Source organism: Lynx rufus, unplaced genomic scaffold, assembly GCF_022079265.1.
Source record: "Lynx rufus isolate CCGP_SWC_20201006 ecotype Redwood Valley unplaced genomic scaffold, mLynRuf1.p SCAF_8, whole genome shotgun sequence".
NCBI classification, from domain to species: domain Eukaryota; kingdom Metazoa; phylum Chordata; class Mammalia; order Carnivora; family Felidae; genus Lynx; species Lynx rufus.
In genome coordinates, this window is record NW_025814896.1 from 88,326,072 (window position 1) to 88,342,922 (window position 16,851).

The 16,851-nt window shown below is 35.2% G+C and overlaps 1 protein-coding gene across 6 annotated transcripts in view; it reads left to right on the plus strand.

The window, feature by feature from the left end:
- Positions 1–16,851, plus strand: part of ZNF638 (zinc finger protein 638) — a 70,607-nt gene that overhangs the window by 9,911 nt on the left and 43,845 nt on the right. For 4 of the 6 annotated variants that reach the window (XM_047067617.1, XM_047067610.1, XM_047067612.1 and 1 more), the window contains exons 3-9: positions 1,927–1,965; positions 2,945–3,237; positions 4,268–4,545; positions 6,405–6,551; positions 7,681–7,803; positions 13,210–13,268; positions 13,631–13,683. In XM_047067617.1, coding sequence (XP_046923573.1) covers positions 1,927–1,965; positions 2,945–3,237; positions 4,268–4,545; positions 6,405–6,551; positions 7,681–7,803; positions 13,210–13,268; positions 13,631–13,683 — 992 coding nt within the window. The remainder of the gene's footprint in view (positions 1–1,926; positions 1,966–2,944; positions 3,238–4,267; positions 4,546–6,404; positions 6,552–7,680; positions 7,804–13,209; positions 13,269–13,630; positions 13,684–16,851) is intronic. The other 2 variants (XM_047067616.1, XM_047067611.1) reach the window with 2 other exon arrangements.

Consider the following 16,851-nt stretch of genomic DNA (forward strand, 5'->3'; position numbering starts at 1 on the left):
CTTCCAGAGGTCTTGCTTTTATTGATTGATTTGTTTATTTGTAAAGTTTATTTATTTATTTTGAGAGATTGAGTGAAAGAGCGCGTGTGCAGGCAGGGGAGGGACAGAGAGAGGATCCCAAGCAGCTCTGTGCTATTGGCACAGAGCCGGATGTGGGGCTCGAACCTGTGAACTGTGAGATCATGACCTGAGCCGAAACTGAGTCAGATGCTTAACCAACTGAGCCACTCAGGTGCCCTAGAGGTCTTATTGTTAAATGTTATATCATAGACCAGAAATTTACCTTCTTAGATGGTAATAAAGTAAAGGGTAAGTGTAAATGAAACAGTTATTCATGTTTTGACAATTGTTGATGCTGGGTGATGGATATGCTGGGTTAAAGTTAACTTTTTTTTTGTCTTCATAGTTTGTCACCTTATAGTTACAAGATGCTTTAGGCATCATGTTTCTCAAAGCAGGAAGAAGGGGGCAAGAAGCAGGAAGAATTTTGCCAGTGGTTTTGCACCTATGTCTCATTCGTTTGAACCTATCACTGGCTATGTTCTAAGGAGGCTAGGAAAGCAAATATTTAGCTTTTTTTAGCCTTTGTAGTAGAGGCAGGCAAGTGAAAAGGAAGTTGAGAATTGCTGTTGAGTTAACCTGCTAACATTGTCTGAGACAAATAGTAACAAATAAAAGCCATTTTACCTTACTGTGGTTTTGACCTGACTTTATTTTCCTGCCAGGTGACTTGCTGTAAGAGTCGGCTGCTTCCATTTCCTTACCTGGCGCTCCTCTTGGTTATTGAAATTGTGTTTTTGAATATTAATTGGCTTAATGATTTAATTTCCAATTTAAAATTTTTTCCAAAATTTCCAATTAACCTTCCAAGTTCAGATTCTCTAGAAAAGTTGCGGATGAAGATGTCTTTTTCTTAGACTTCTATGATGTTACTGTTCCTTCTACTTTTTTTTTCCTGTGGTTTCTTAATCTCTTTTATTGGTTTGTCTTTGCGTTACTCTTGAGTGTTGGTGTCCTCAGCCCCTTTTTTCCTATAAACTGTATTCTCTGTTAGTCTCACACAGTCTTTGTGCTATATGTGACTTCTGCATGCCTGATTTTTCAGTATCTTAGTCCTCATCTTTCCCCATAATTCCAGATATTTATTTCTAGTCGTTGTGAAAAATTCTTGTGTTCTCTTGCATTTCAGAAATGTTTATTGGTCCCCTATTGCCTTTTACTTAATGTGCACCCTCCTTACCTTTAGGACCTTCACCGTTTGTAATTCTGAGCCACCGTTGCAGGTTTTTCCCCTCATAATTGCTTTTCATCATTTCCATGCTGCAGCCAGACCAGTTCCTGGAATAGAATACTTATTTTGCCTCTAAATTCTTTTATGTATCGCCACTTAATGAAACCTACCTTGATCCATGCCTATTGGTAGACCTTAAAGGGCTACCTGGAAAACAGCCTTTTCTGCAAATTCTCCCGAATCTTCCCACCAGATGTGTCTTTTCGAGAACCACTAGGTACAGTGTAAAGGGCTCCATACATGTTGTATTCTATAGAATTGTGTCCCCTGGAGTTCTGCAAAGTGCATGAACTGTCTTTGTCTTTTAACCTCTACCTAAACTTGTGTCATGTACCTATTCTGTACCTCTTTACACACTTTTATGTGTATTCCCTATTTTACTTAAGTAAACTTTGAAGTCTTCAAAATTGAGAATGTGTTTCTTTTCCTTGAAATGCCTACTAGAGTAATGCTTTGATTATTTCTTGAATTAGACACTCAAATATTTTACTTCCAAGAAAATTTTCATATATTAATCTACTAATAAATTATGTAAACTTAGGTTTTGAATAGTCCTGATACATTGCAGGGAAAGATTAATTGAAACTTATAGTCTCATTTCAACTGTTCATTAATACTGTTTATTCTCAAAATAGGTATCCTGATTGGAATCCTGAGATCCTCCCATCAAGAAGGTAATTCTTTTTTGAATAGTGGTGTTGTTGAGACTTAATTTTTCTCTTAAAAGTAAACAGGTATTTTTTTTTAAAGGTATTCTTTTTGAGTTCCTGTTTTGATTGTTTTCACTTTGAAACATCAGACAAATGCAGCAATCTCTATGAATCTTTAATTACCCAGCTTAAGTATGATAGCTCACCTCTGTGAACTTCTGGTTTTTATTTTTTTTAGTCTTTCCTGAAGATACTTTATGCGTTTGTTATTTTATGTTTCGGGGATCTTATGTTATAAATGCCTTGAAGGCTAGGAGTGGTTTCATTAAACTTTATATTCCCTAGGAGGTACCTATTTAATGTATGTATATGCAAGTACAGCAGTCAAAGACTTTAATATTTGTAGCTGGTATAATCTCTCAGGAAAAATTGTTGAAAAGCATTTGTTCATGTAAGTCGTTTCTTAAATTCTTTATATAACTTAATACTTTCAATACATAATTGTCTATATTGTGATATAGGAAAAGCTCAGGAAAATGATGAAGGGTATTGTCTGTGTATTAGCAAAACTGGGATCCAAGCAATTAGAGGGATAAACATTTGTTTGTTTCTTATTTATCTACAAGGCTGAATTGCACCATAACATAGGTTTTTTGTTTTAAATAAATATATGGTATCAGAGTTTGGTATTGTTAATAACCTGTTGTTAAGAAGGGACTTCGGGGGATGCCTGGATGGCTCAGTTGGTTAAGCATCCGACTCTTGGTTTTGGCTCAGGTCATGATCTCACTGTGGGTTTGAGCCCTGCACTGGGCTCTGCGCTGACAGCACGGAGCCTCCTTGGAATTCTCTCTCTCCCTCTCTCATTGCCCTCTCCCCACTGGCGCTTTCTCTCTCTAAATAAAAATAAACATTAAAAAAAAGTGACTTTTGTTATTTAATATAACCTAAATTTACATTAAATTGCTGAATCTTTTGATCCCCCCTCACCCATTCTTTGTAGAAATGAAGGCAATAGAAAAGAAAATGAAACTCCAAGAAGACGTTCTCATTCCCCCAGTCCTAGACATTCTAGGAGATCAAGCTCAAGTCACAGATTCCGTCGATCTCGAAGCCCAATACGCTATATATACAGACCGAGAAGTCGAAGTCCAAGAATTTGCCATCGTTTCATTTCTAGATACAGATCCAGATCCCGTTCACCATATCGAATGAGAAATCCATTTAGAGGTAGTCCAAAATGCTATCGATCAGTTAGCCCTGAAAGGACATCACGGAGATCAGTGAAATCATCAGGTACACTTATGGATGTGAATAATAGATCTACTTATTTTGACTGAATTTTTCAGTTGGTTTTTTTTGAATTTTTTATTTCTATATTTTTAATAAGTTTGAAATGGTGACGTGTATGCTACTGTCAAGATTTAACCAAAGTTGACATTTTGCGCTATTTGCCTTAGCCCTTCTAATAAAATGGAATATTTCATTTCTGTGTTTAGAATTTCTATGTGAAATTGACCCACATCCCAACCTAGTCTGATCTTCTTTTATTAACTATCAGAAGAAATTTGGGAGAGTTTATCTGTCTACCCAGAATCAAATTTAAAAACCATGGCTAGGCAAACATCTTAGTTTGTTTGGCCATGAGTTAATTTAAAATTTTTTTGGTATTTTTCATATTTTCAATCTGTGTCTTAATATTGGTTTAGTGACCTTTCTAGAAATATCTCAATATGTTTCCTCTGAGATCTTTTTAGAGGTCTCCAGCATCTTCCCTTTTCCAACTACATGTCTGTGAAGCTGGATTTTCTTTATACATTTCAACCAAAATAATGTATCTATCAGACTGATGCAGAAGCAGGTTTTAAGTGCAACATGAATATCTTTGGGAAAATACACAGTGGTGCTACTCCTCCACCTAATTTTTTGTTTGAGAATTAAGGTTGTTTTTCATAAAAATGTTATTTATGCTAACACAGGAGATTATTATTGTTAAATGAATTAGTAAATATTTTAAAATTTTGATTTCAATTTCTTATATGGTAAATACTGATAAATTTAACACAGAAACTCTTTGGAGTCCTCAGTTTTTAAGAGTGAAGGGGGATTCTGAAATCAGAAGTTTGAGGACCACTCAAGCTCATGAGTGAAGAATTGAAAACTCAGAATTTTTTTGTGTGTATTTGCTTCCTGTTTGGTTTGACAGTGGCTCTATGTGATAAGTATTTGGGCATTTGAGTTCTTCCTTTTTCTTTACTAATGTGATGAGATAGTTTCCATCTTAAGTTCTTTTCAGTTGAAGTTTCATTTATGTCCTTTTTACTAGATAGAAAAAAAGCATTAGAAGATGTAGTACAACGATCCGGGCATGGGTCAGAATTCAGTAAACAGAAGCATCTTGAAGCAGTTGATAAAGGACACTCACCAGCACAAAAGCCTAAAACTGGCAGTGGATCAAAGCCATCAGTAAAATCTACAAACTCTACAAAGAGTGATTCAAATTTAGGGGGACATTCTACTCGTTACAAAGTCAAGAATATCGAAGATGACACATTACCAGAATGTAAACAAGTGTCTGATAAAGCTGTTTCTCTCCAGCGTAAGGTCAGTAGTTCTTGAATTGTTAGTGCAATTGTGTATATACATGTCTTATTATGACAGAAAAAGTTGCTTGAATTTTTTATTTTCATATTTTAAAGGTTTGAAATTGTGACTTGTTGAAGTATGTTGATATGGAATATTTTATTGGTTGGTTTTATGAATTTAGTAAAAGCCCAATAATTCAAAATCTCATAGCTTACAAATAAATCCTGGAGGTTTGGCATTTGATGTAACAAAAGTGAGAACATTTCGGTGGTTTGGTGGTTTTTGGCTAGCCACACAAACAGGTTGTTGTGATGAGTTTTGCTCTTTGGTGGGTAAGGTGAATGTAATCACCAGCAATATAAATGAGTTTTTGTAAGCTGTACAAGTCTCTAGTGAGAATTGATCATTTTTAATCAGTTTTTTTACTTTTTTGAAGTATAGTTCAGAAGTCAAATACTCTTGTCCAGTGTAGAACAGCTTATTTTCTGGTACTGATTTATTGGTGTATTTTGACTGTATTTTGACTGTTAGTTATAATCCTGAGGTATTATTTTTATTACATATGTTAATTACTATCATAGTAAATAGTATATGAATCATCTGGAAAACATTAGGGTAATTGCTAATTTTAGGCCAAATTATCAGATGTTTAGTGTGTTGTAGTATTAACAAATCTTCAGGTATTTAGGTGCATATTACTCTTAACTTGTCTAAATATTTTCAACAGTTCTAATTCCTTGCCTTCAAAGAGCTTATATTTAGAAGGATACACTTAAAATGATCTACCTGTAATTACACAATTTTGAAGTGTTGGGAAGAAATTTTTAATATGGGGAATAGGCTAAATTAATGTTTAATGTTCTTTTCATTTTTTCCCAGGACTTGTAGATGGTGGCAGTGGAACTTTTTCAATGTTTGTTTATTTTTGAGAGAGGGAGAGAGAGAGGGAGACAGTTTTTGACATAGGTGAAAAATTTCATATTGCAGGGTATTCAGATTTTATACATATTTTATATGAATCTTTTTAAATGTTATACTTACCTAGGTATCATTTCTTTAACGTTTTAAAATTTATTTTTGAGAGACAGAGACAGAGCATGAGCTGGGGAGGGGCAGAGAGAGAGGGAGACACAGAATCCAAAGCAGGCTCCAGGCTCTGACCTGTCAGCATAGAGCCCAACACAGGGCTTGAACCCACAAACTGTGAGATCATAACCGGAGCTGAAGTCGGATACTTAACTGACTGAGCCACCCAGGTGCCCCTACATATCATTTCAATTATTATTATTATTTTTTAGAAATCTTAGTTTTTTTGTTTATTTTTGAGAGATAGAGTGCGAGGTGGGGGGCAGGGGGGGACGACAGAGGATCCAAAGTGGGCTCTGTGCTAACAGCAGACAGCTCCATGTGGGGCTTGAACTCATGAACTATGAGATCATGGTGTGAGCCGAAGCTGAATGCTTAACTGACTGAGCTACCCAGGCGCCCCGATATCATTTCAATTATTAAAACACAGAGTTAACAAAGCTGTAATTTCAGCTTCATTAGTGATAGGCCTTGTAGATTCATATAGAAAACTATTCTTCAGTAGTTTTAGATTATTCCATAGGTCTTGTTTATTATAAAATGCTTCTAAACAGAAAAGAGCATTTGTGATTGTGTATGTATAAACTCTGACCACTGTTAGGGTTGAGTGGTAAAATATAAAACAGTTTTTACTACTTCAGCATTTAAAATTTTTTTTAATTGTGCTAAAATATTTAGAAGAGTCTGCTTAAAGGACTAAGGTTAATGGTAGCAGAAATTATATTGGGAATTATTATTGTACTTCACAGCTTAATTCAGTTTTTTAAAAATTTTCTTTCATTCAAATATAGCTTCGGAAAGACCAGTCTTCGCATTATGGTTCAGTTCTTCTTATATCTGAATTACCAGAGGATGGCTGTACTGAAGAAGAGATTAGGAAAATGTTTCAACCATTTGGAAAAGTTAATGATGTCCTCATTGTTCCTTATAGAAAAGAAGTGAGTCTCTGTTCTCAAAATGCATACAAAGTTATTACTTGATAAAGACTGATGTTGGATCTTTTAGTAGCTTTTACTACATATATAATTAATAATTGAGAGTTAATGTAAATGATTAGATTCCAGTGAACAAGGTCCCAGCATACTGTTTTATATCCTTTACAACAGGGATTGGTTAACTTTTTCTGTAAAGGGCCTGATAGTAAATATTTTAGGCTTTGCTGTAAGATTGAAGATACTCAACACTGCCATTGTAATACAAAAGTAGCCATAAATAATATACAAATGAATGGGCATGGGTTTGTTCAGAAAAACTACTTGTGAAAACAGGTGACGGGTTATAGTTCGCTTTCCATTGCTTTACACACTGGTAAGATTATAGCAAAAAATGACTTTGGTGTACCATACTTTTTACATGTGTATTGTATTCCTATGCCTCACACAGTAAAGTTCATTAAAATTATGAACAACCCCAGACTAAGTAGAACATAAAATCGTGAGACAAGGGGCGCCTGGGTGGCTCAGTTGGATAGGTGTCCGACTTCAGCTCAGGTTATGATCTCACGGTTTGTGGGTTTGTGGGTTTATGGGTTTGAGCCCCGCATCAGGCTCTGTGTTGACAGCTCAGAGCCTGGAGCCTGCTTCAGATTCTGTGTCTCCCTCTCTCTCTGCCCCTCTCCTGCTTGCACTTTATCTCTCTTTCTCAAAAATAAATAAACACTACAAAAAAATTTAAAAAAAATTGTGAGACAAAACAGGAGAACATAGTTGGTAGTGTTCATTGTTGCAAGAAACTTAAAAATGTCAGACTTAAAGCCGCTAGACCAGATCTTGCCTTCTCTGGTTACTCAGCCAAGCCTCCTATGTCTCATGGTTCCACAAGCCTGCCACGGACCCCTGTTTTCCCCGTCCTTTCTTGGTAATAGTGTAGAAATTCTATAAGGTTAAATGTCCCATTTCATGTGCGAAAACACCATAGAGATCAAATGACACTTGAGCAAAACAAAAAGAGGTAAAAGGAACCAGGAGTTGAGGTAATTTCATAGTTTTATGTTCCACAAAAAGTACCAAGTCATACAGAGAATTTTGAGTTCGATTTTTGACTAACAGTATAATACATTTTATTTAGGCTTACTTGGAAATGGAATTTAAAGAGGCAGTTACAGCAGTCATGAAGTATATTGAAACAACACCTCTTCTGATAAAAGGGAAAAATGTGAAAATATGTGTTCCAGGAAAGAAAAAATCACAGGTAAACTGGATTTAGATCACACATGTTTCATTGTTGTTGATTAATTTGATGATACGAACAGGGGCTCCTGGGTGGTTCAGTTGGTTAAGCATGGCTCAGGTCATAACCCCCGGATTGTGGGATCAAGCCCTGCATCGGGCTGTGCACTGAGCCTAGACCCTGCTTGGGATTTTCTGTCTCTGTCTCTCTCTGCCTCTTCCTCCCCTGCTTGTACGTGGAGTCTCTCTCTCTCTCTCTCTCTCTCCCTCCCTCTCTCTCTCTCTCTCTCTCTCAGTAAAAATAAAATAAAGTATGATACATACATAAAAGGCATAAAACATAAATGTTCACTCAGCAGATTGTATGTTCACTCAGCAGATTTAATATAGATTAAAATATATTGAAATTAACAACTTTATATAAATAGCACTATAAACAGTATTAAATGGCAAGCAGTAGAGCAGGAGAAAATACTTAACAAAGTTAGCAAACATCTGTGAAACCTCTACCTAGGTCACAAACTAACATTGACTACATCCTGGAAGCCCCTTGCATACATCTTCTGAATTCTTACACCGTCCTTTCTGCCTAAAAGTAATCCTTAACTTGATTTCTAATACTATAGTTGAGTTTTGCCTATTTTGAACTTTAAATAAACAATTATAGAGTGTATATAGTCTTTTGGGACTTGTGTTTCCTTAGAAGTATTAATATTTATGAGTTTAGTCTTTCTAGACATTTTTTATGCTTTAGTTTAACCATTGGTAATGTCTGTGAAAGTACTTAGAAATATTCAGTAAGCTTTGCTTTGTTCACGAGTATTCTTTTCATGTAATTATTATATTTGCTGAAGAATGCCTACTTTATAGGGGCCTTGTAGCACTTTTCAATCAGTGATTTGGAGCTCTAACCATGTTAGTATATGTAGATTAATTATAGCTATTATAATTATTAGCTATTAATTACTATTTTAATGAGCTATGAATATCTGTTCCCATCTGTCTTTTAGGTTGTATTTTTTAAAAGACTTTTTAAAAAACTATTAAAAAGTTTTGTTTGGGGGCATCTTGGTGGCTCAGTTGGTTAAGTGTCTGCCTTGATTTCGGCTCAGTTTATGATCTCATAGTTTGTGAGTTCGAGCCCTGTGTTGGGCTCTGCACTGACAGCGAGGAACCTTCTTAGGTTCCTTTCTCTCTCCCTCTCTCTCTGCCCCTCCCCCTTGCACGCCATCTTTTTCTCTGTCTCTTAAAATAAATAAACTTTAAAAATTTCATTTGGGGGTGTTAATGATTTTAGATACTAATTTTGTACTATGTATTTTCTTCCTCTGTGTTGTTTGTATGTATATCCATATATGAAGTTTTTAGTTTCAGTGTACTCAACGTTGATTTTATTCCCTCTTAATGGCTTTTGCTTTTTTGCTTTCCTCTTGTTTTAGAAGACCTTCTCTATACCAATGCCAAGAAGATATGCTTCCATTATTATTTTAATGTATAAATTGTGGTATAATGTGTTATTGGGATCAACATTATTTCGAAAATGGAGACCCAATTAGCCGAACACCATTTGTACCTAATTGGTTCTTCATTGATTTCAAAAGCTATCTTTATGTGTATAAATTGCCCTGCATATATAGATCTGTTTCAGACTATTGTTAGCTCAGTCTGTTTATTTCTGTTCCAATAATACATGATTTCAGTTATTATTACAGTTATTATAATTTTATATAATTGCCTGTCTTTCTGATAGAATCTTTTTTCTTTGTTCCTTATTTAAATTTAGTTAATCTTGAACATTTACTCCTGCGTATTGGTTTTAGAATCAGTTTAAGTTCTCTGAAAACTCTTTTTGGCAGTTTAACTGATACTGTATTGTGTATTGAAATTTTTATAATACTAACTCTTTCTGTTTAGAAAGATGGCTTGTCTCTGTTTATTTAGACCTCATTTAGTTTCTTTTCCTAATGTTCTTTTGTAAAGTTTCCATAATGTACATTTTGGAGGGGGTGTTAAGTTTATTTCTTACATTTATTTGTATATATCATAAATACTAGTTAAATTGCTTTTTGATAAAGCATCTATATTTTTTAATTTTATGTTTTCTGATTACTTACTAAGTAACCCATGATCCTGGTTTACATCTGTGACATGCCATCTCTTTATTTCCATTGTCCTATCTTGAATAATGAATTTTATGATAACCTTAATTATTACCAATTTTATTACTTAGAATTTCTTATATTTTCCGCTAACAGAAAATTTCACCAGTAGTTTATGAAATAAATGAGAGGTTTATTTATCTCCTAACAGAAAGTCTGAAGGTAGGTGGTACACGGTTGGTACAGGAGCTCCGTGTCATCAGGAACCCAACTTTTTTGTTTTTCTGATCCACCACCTTTAGCATGTACTTTTCATCCTCCGTTGATGAAGATGGTTGCCATACCTTCTGGCACCATTTTTATCTTCCAAGCAGAAAGAAAGGGATAAAAATCAAAAGCAATATGGGTTTTGATTTTTTTTTTTTTGAAAGAATAAGTTCCTGAGCAACTTTTATCTACAATTGATTTACCAGAACAGTGACATATAACTTCCTCTAGTTGCAGAGGTGGAGTGAGAAGCAAGAATTGCATGCATAATTTAAGAACATAAACTTTATCCTGAAGACAGTTAAATGTTATTCCAGGTTTTGAACAGGGCTGTGACACAAAATGGATTAGATTCATTTGGGAGTGATCTGCAGAATGAACTAGGCAAATGACTGAAGAAGGGAAAGAAAGAAAGCTTAGCAGATTGACTAAAGGGAAGAAGAGAAAAAAATCAATGAGGTCCAGTTAAAATACTTATTTAGTCCATCAGGCTACTATAATAATAGTAATGGTTTTGGGTACATATGCAAACTTGAGAATAGGAAGGAGAAATGGCTCTTACTCTCAAACGAGACCTGACCGATCATTCAATTGTGAAAACTGGGGAGATCAGTCTTATTTAATACTGAAAAATTTAATCTGGGGAAATGGGCGAATAAGGATACATCTAGGTTATTAGAATATTTCAGTAAGATTAAAATAATTCTCTTGGATAGCTTTTTGATAAGTTTGGTAAGGTAACAACAGAGGTCCAAGAAAAGCCCATCCATATTTACCATTCTGATTTTCATAGTAATGAATAGGGGAAACTATCAGCACTAGAAACTAGAAAATATGCACTCTACATGTCAAAAATATTGTTTTTCTTCAACTAAATATAGTTTGGGTGGTGCTGAATTGAAGGAGCCTTACAAAGCTAACTCCTGATTCTTCTGTCCTAATCTAGCATCATTCCTAGGGATTGACTGGAGGAAAATCCCATGCAGGATTCCAGCTATGGCTTTTTCAGATTGGAAGTGTATAGATAACCTTCTTGGCCTTTTACCACAGGGGGAGAATCAAACTTTCTTGCCAGAGCAAGCCAAAAACAGGCTGGGAACCCAAACTAGGAAAAAGAAGGGCAGTGCTACTGCTTTCTTGGTCCAGATCTTACTTTTGGCATGAATAGTCAAACCAAGACAAGTTTTCTGTCCACATTTGACGTTTCAGGTTAAGACTGCCTTTGATTCTGGGCCGCCTGGGTGGCTCAGTCGGTTGAGTGACCAACTTCGGCTCAGGTCATGATCTCACGGTTTGTGAGTTCGAGCCCCGTGTCGGGCTCTGTGCTGACAGCTTGGAGCCTGGAGCCTGCTTCCGATTCTGTGTCTCCCTCTCTCTCTGCCCCTCCCCCTCTCATGCTCTGTCTCTCTCTGTCTCAGAAATAAATAAACATGAAAAAAAATATTTAAAGACTGCCTTTGATTCTGGCTGTGATTCAAAGAATATTCTCTCCATTTTGCTACTTTGAATCAATAAATGATACAGAAAAGATGAAAATTTCCCACATCCCTATATTTAAACCTGAAGGATTAAAATGAGTCTGCACAACTCTAACAAACTTAATTACCTTTAGTTATAAGTCAGTGTAATCTTTAATACTGATTCTTAAAACATTTTTGAGCTGCTTTCTCCACCGCCACTACCAAGAATCTGATGAAAGCAAGCATTGTTTTTTTTCCCCAGAGAAATGGACCATTGTGGTCCATACTCCTAGAATTTTCTTTAAAGAAGCAGGAGCACTTGATCTAGAAAAAAGTATCAGGTTTTCCATTGCAACTACGAAATAGTGCTGCAGCTCAACTCTGCAAAAACAAAACAAAAACAACAAGACTTAAAAAATTTTAATTTAGTATGTTTTGGCAAAATTCATGGAGACGTGACTTCTAAAACCTAGAGCAAGCAGTCAGCTAAGATCCAAGAAGATTGCACGGAAATGAAAAGCAATGCTGGGAAACAGTGATCAGTCGTTTGAGCATTATAGAAAATTCTAATGAGTAACAAGGAGATGAAACCAAAGATACAATCAGAATTCAGATGAGAATTTGATTTCATTTTAATTGAAAAACTATTTCTTAAAAATCTGTTATGTGTCAGGCATTGTGGTATCTGCAGAAGATATAGTGGTGACAAGACAGAGGTGCTTTCTTTTAAAAAAAAAAAAAATGTTTACTTTAAGAGAGAGTATGAGCAGGGAAGGGAAAGAGAGAGAGGGAGAGACAGAATCCAAGCAGCCTTCATGTTGTTAGCATGGAGCCCCATGCAGGGTTCAAACTCAGGAACTGTGAGATCATTGCCTAAGCCGAAATCAAGAGTCAGGCGCTTAGCCGACTGAGCCACCCAGGCGCCCCAAGGCAGATGTGCTTTCACCCTTCTTGGAACTTAAAGTCTATTCGTGAATATTAAAGAGTTTAAAATGGTGAAGACGAAAGACATGGTGGATACATTCAGGAAACCCAACCTGCATATAACTAAAATTATCCTCTACTTCCAACCCCAAGCATCCTTTATACTCCTTAAGCTAATAGGCATGGATCTCAAAAGTCTTTTACAGTTGCTGTTCCTTCTGTCTGGAATGCTTTCAATACAAGGATTCGCTTCCACTCTTATCTCCTTTAGGTGTTTGCTCGTATATCACCTTTTCAGTGCGACTTGCATAACTTATTGAAAGTTGCACAGCTTCTCATTCCTCAACAAGAGCTTCTGTTTCCCTCTTCTGTTATTTTTCTCCATAGCACTTGTTGCTAACAGATATATACATATTTTTAATTTCCTTATGGTCTTTCTTTCCTTACCCTTTGAAGTTAAACTCGTTTGAGAGCAGGGTCTTTGTTTTATTCACTACTCTCCAGTGCCTAAAATTGTGCTTGGCAATTAGTGAGAATTCAATAAATATATGTTAAATTGATCTGAATTTCATAATAATGTTTTTTGTTAAATTTCTTGTACTCTTGTGTACTTTCTAAATTGCCTTTTGTATTTGGGGGAAAAAACTAATTTTTTCTTTTTCAAAATCTTTTTCATAGAACAAAGAGGTGAAGAAAAAAGCATCAGATTCAAAGAAAACAGCTGCATCTACTTTAAAGTAAGTAATTCCATGACTTTATAATGCTAGAATGAATGGGCATATGAATTAAAATTTTAAAATTTTTATACAACTGCATTTTTAATATATTTTATTACCCTGACTCCAGTTTAAATGGGACATTGTTCAAAATGAATACATTAAACTTTAAATTTTAAAATATTTACGTATATAGGTATGTAAGTAAATAAGTTCTGTGACCAGTGTGGGGCTTGAACTCCCATCCCTGAGATTAGGAGTCTCGTGCTCTACCTGCTGAGCCATCCAGGCATCCCTGAACTTTTTTAGATCTAAGTTTTGCATCTTTAAAAGTTTTAGAACTTAAAATTTCAATCTTTGCCTAATTTTTTTCTTTTCAATAGAAAAGATCTAGATGCTTCCAAAGCTGTTGATACTGTGACTTCAGGTGCTGCTGGTAAGTTACTTTTAATACTCCTCCAAATGAGTATATTTTGTCAGTTTACTAAAAACTTCTTGCAAGATGATAGTAGAAAAACATTGTTTATTGTGCTTTAGTGAAAGGGATCCATATTGGTCTCTGTATTAAGCTAGTGGTTAATATTTAGTACATAAAGATTCAGTGAGGTAGTGTATGTAAAATACCTACCATAGTACCTCCTTCCATCTCCTACCAATAAGACAAAACATAAAAATACGTTAAGATTGCTTGATTGGTCTCCTTTGATTTTGAAAGTTTGCTGAGAGTGCAAAAGTAAATAAAACAGACCAAACAAATTGATGTCACTACACTTCTGTGTTGAAGTTGTTTCTTTGTACTCAGGAAAACATTGCAGATATTTATTATGTATCTAGCTAAGTGAATTTTGCATATAGTTTCAATAAACTGCATTTTCTCAGTCTGTTTAGGTTTGGAAAGAAGTTATTGCCGAAACAAACAGTCTTGACTTTAGTAAGAATAGATAGCTTGATAGTGAAGGATGAGACAGAAAAACTAAAATAAATAGACATAAAATACATTTAGAAAGTTAAATTCTTTTGTGTGTTATCTCTTAGAAAAGCCAGTGTACAGTGTATTCTGGATTTCTATTCAGAAATTCATATGTAATATGTATGGGGAAGGAGGGATAGAGAGGTGCAGAAGATTACTTCAATTAGGGAGATGATAAAACAAAAGTAACAATTGGGGAATCACTTTGTTATAGAAAGCCTTGAAAAGTCATGTTGGGAAGTTTTTAAGTTTGACCCTGTTAATAGCATTTCTCAGAATATGGTGTGTTAGAGACTAAGTCCTGGAAGATACTTTGGATCAAGTTTGTATTATAGCTTTTTCTTTTTTTTTTCCCCCTTTAAAAAAATTTCATAGACTACGTTCCCATTATTAAATCCTGCAGGGCAGGAAAGAAACCTGTTTAGCTTTGTTTAACCCACTGTTGATGAAGCTTGGCTAAGGTACTCCCCGTTTTTTCTGTGTAAGACCTAGTGATAATTAGTATAGACTCTGGGAAATTGCCATAGAGAATAAACCACTAGATTGTTACATAGATTGGATAAATGGAAAGATTGAAAAATCCTGTTGAGAAAACACAGTTGGGATTCCCTTTAAGGTAATAGGGACTGGATGTAATAATGTTAATTAAAATGGTGTGGGGTGGTAAAATCTGAATTTTTATTATATAGAATTTTTTAGTGGATAAAATTTAAAATTAAAATAATTTAAAATGTTCAAGGTTTTAGGCTAGGTGGTTTTTACCAGAAGATGTGGCAATATTGATTATAATAGGAAAATTTAGATGCAGTGGTCTCTTTGAATTTGAGGAAAACCATGAACTCACATTTCAACGTTGATAAATTTCATCTGTCAAAGACTATCGGACATATTGTCTAGGTCAGCCAGTCACATGGTGTTAAAAGTGGGATACCTGAGAAATTATTTGTCAAGATTGAGGTCTAAATTTTAGGAGTGGTCCTAACACATAAAAGCAATGAGTAGAGGGAGAAGTGCTTCAAACCAAGTATTTCCTCCCTTCTAATATAACTATAGAAAGACAGGAGCCTGTAAGTAGGACTGAGAAAATGTCAGGTGAGAAAGGTGAGGGTGTATGGTACCTTTTTTTGAGATCAGCAATGTCAGATTGGACAGTGACAAGTTAATAATGGGAGTTTTAAAGAGAACTTTGATCACAAGCACAAATCAGGATGAAGAGAAGTCAGGAAGCAAAAGTATAATTTGATCAGAATGATAAACTTCAGAACTGTTACCCATCACTAATTAAAAAGAAGTAAGAATACTGAGCACCTACTGTATGCTTATAATAGGAGGCACTTTTTAAAGTGTTAGGATATGTCAGTGAACCAAATAGGCAAGATCTCTATTTCCAAGTAGCTTACATATTACTTGAAGTGACAGATAATAAATACTAAATAACGTGCTTTATAAAGTGAGAAGAGCTGTGATAGGTGATCCAGGGTTAGTTTGATTTGGAGTTAGAATTTACTGTTTAGAATTTGGTAATTATTTGTTAATTAGAAGAATCTTCCAAGGGGCATAATCTGTGCCAGAAGACAGAAAACAAGAAAAAGAAACTTACCATTGGTTATGATAATTAATACCAGGCAATTTATGTCACTTAATCTTTCAAATCACCCTTCTCATTTTATACATGAGAAAACAGATTAAGAGAGTAAATAATTTAAGTTTAAATGACTTATTCAGGGTTACATGGAAGAGTTAGGATTCAGATCTAAAACTGTATGATTTCAAAGTTTCTCACCTATATTAAACTGCCTCTCTGAGAATAAAAACTTGTTTTTCATTTCCTTTGATTGCTCTTTTATCGTCCCTTAATTGTTTCCCTAAATGTCTGTTCCTCTTATGTCATACTTGTCTTCCTGGTTTTTTTTCTTCTCATGTAGGTTTAAGGACCAGTGACATTTTGCATATGTACAGAAACCTCTCTATCCCCTTAAGTTTACTCCTCTCATTTTCTTGTGTCATCTAACAGTCACCACTAATCCTCCAGTGTGGAAACTGTTAGTAATCCTATCCCTGTCCTTTTTTCTTCTACCCAACCCTGTTCAAACTTAAATACCATTCTTCCTCTTTTCATCCAATCCGTGGCTGATTCAAACTAGTTCTCTCACAAATCTGCCTCAAACTATGTCTTTCACTATTGCTGCATCACACCTGTAACTGTTTTAATTGCTTCACATTTGAATTTTGAAGGTAGCCTCCTGACTGGTGTTTATATTCCACTCTCTACTTCATTATTCACACTGATGCCCAGAAGTCTCTTGAAGGCAGATCTGATCATTCCACTTCTAGTGACCCACAGGGGAAAGCCCAAATTCTTCAGCGTTGAATAAATGATCCTTTACGCTTGTCCCAGATTACTTTTTCAGTGTCTTGTCACCTGTATGCTGTCCATTTGTTTGGAATTGTCTGAATTCCACTTTACTTACTAAGCACTTGTTATATACCTGCTTAAGTAGGTGCCAGGCCTTGTGCAAGGTACTAAAGATAGAAAGTTAGTTACGACTCCTTTTTTAGGGTGGAGGTGGAGGAAATTCTAATTTATTTTTTAAGGCCCATCTCAGATATAACTTCTTTGTGATACCTTCTCTG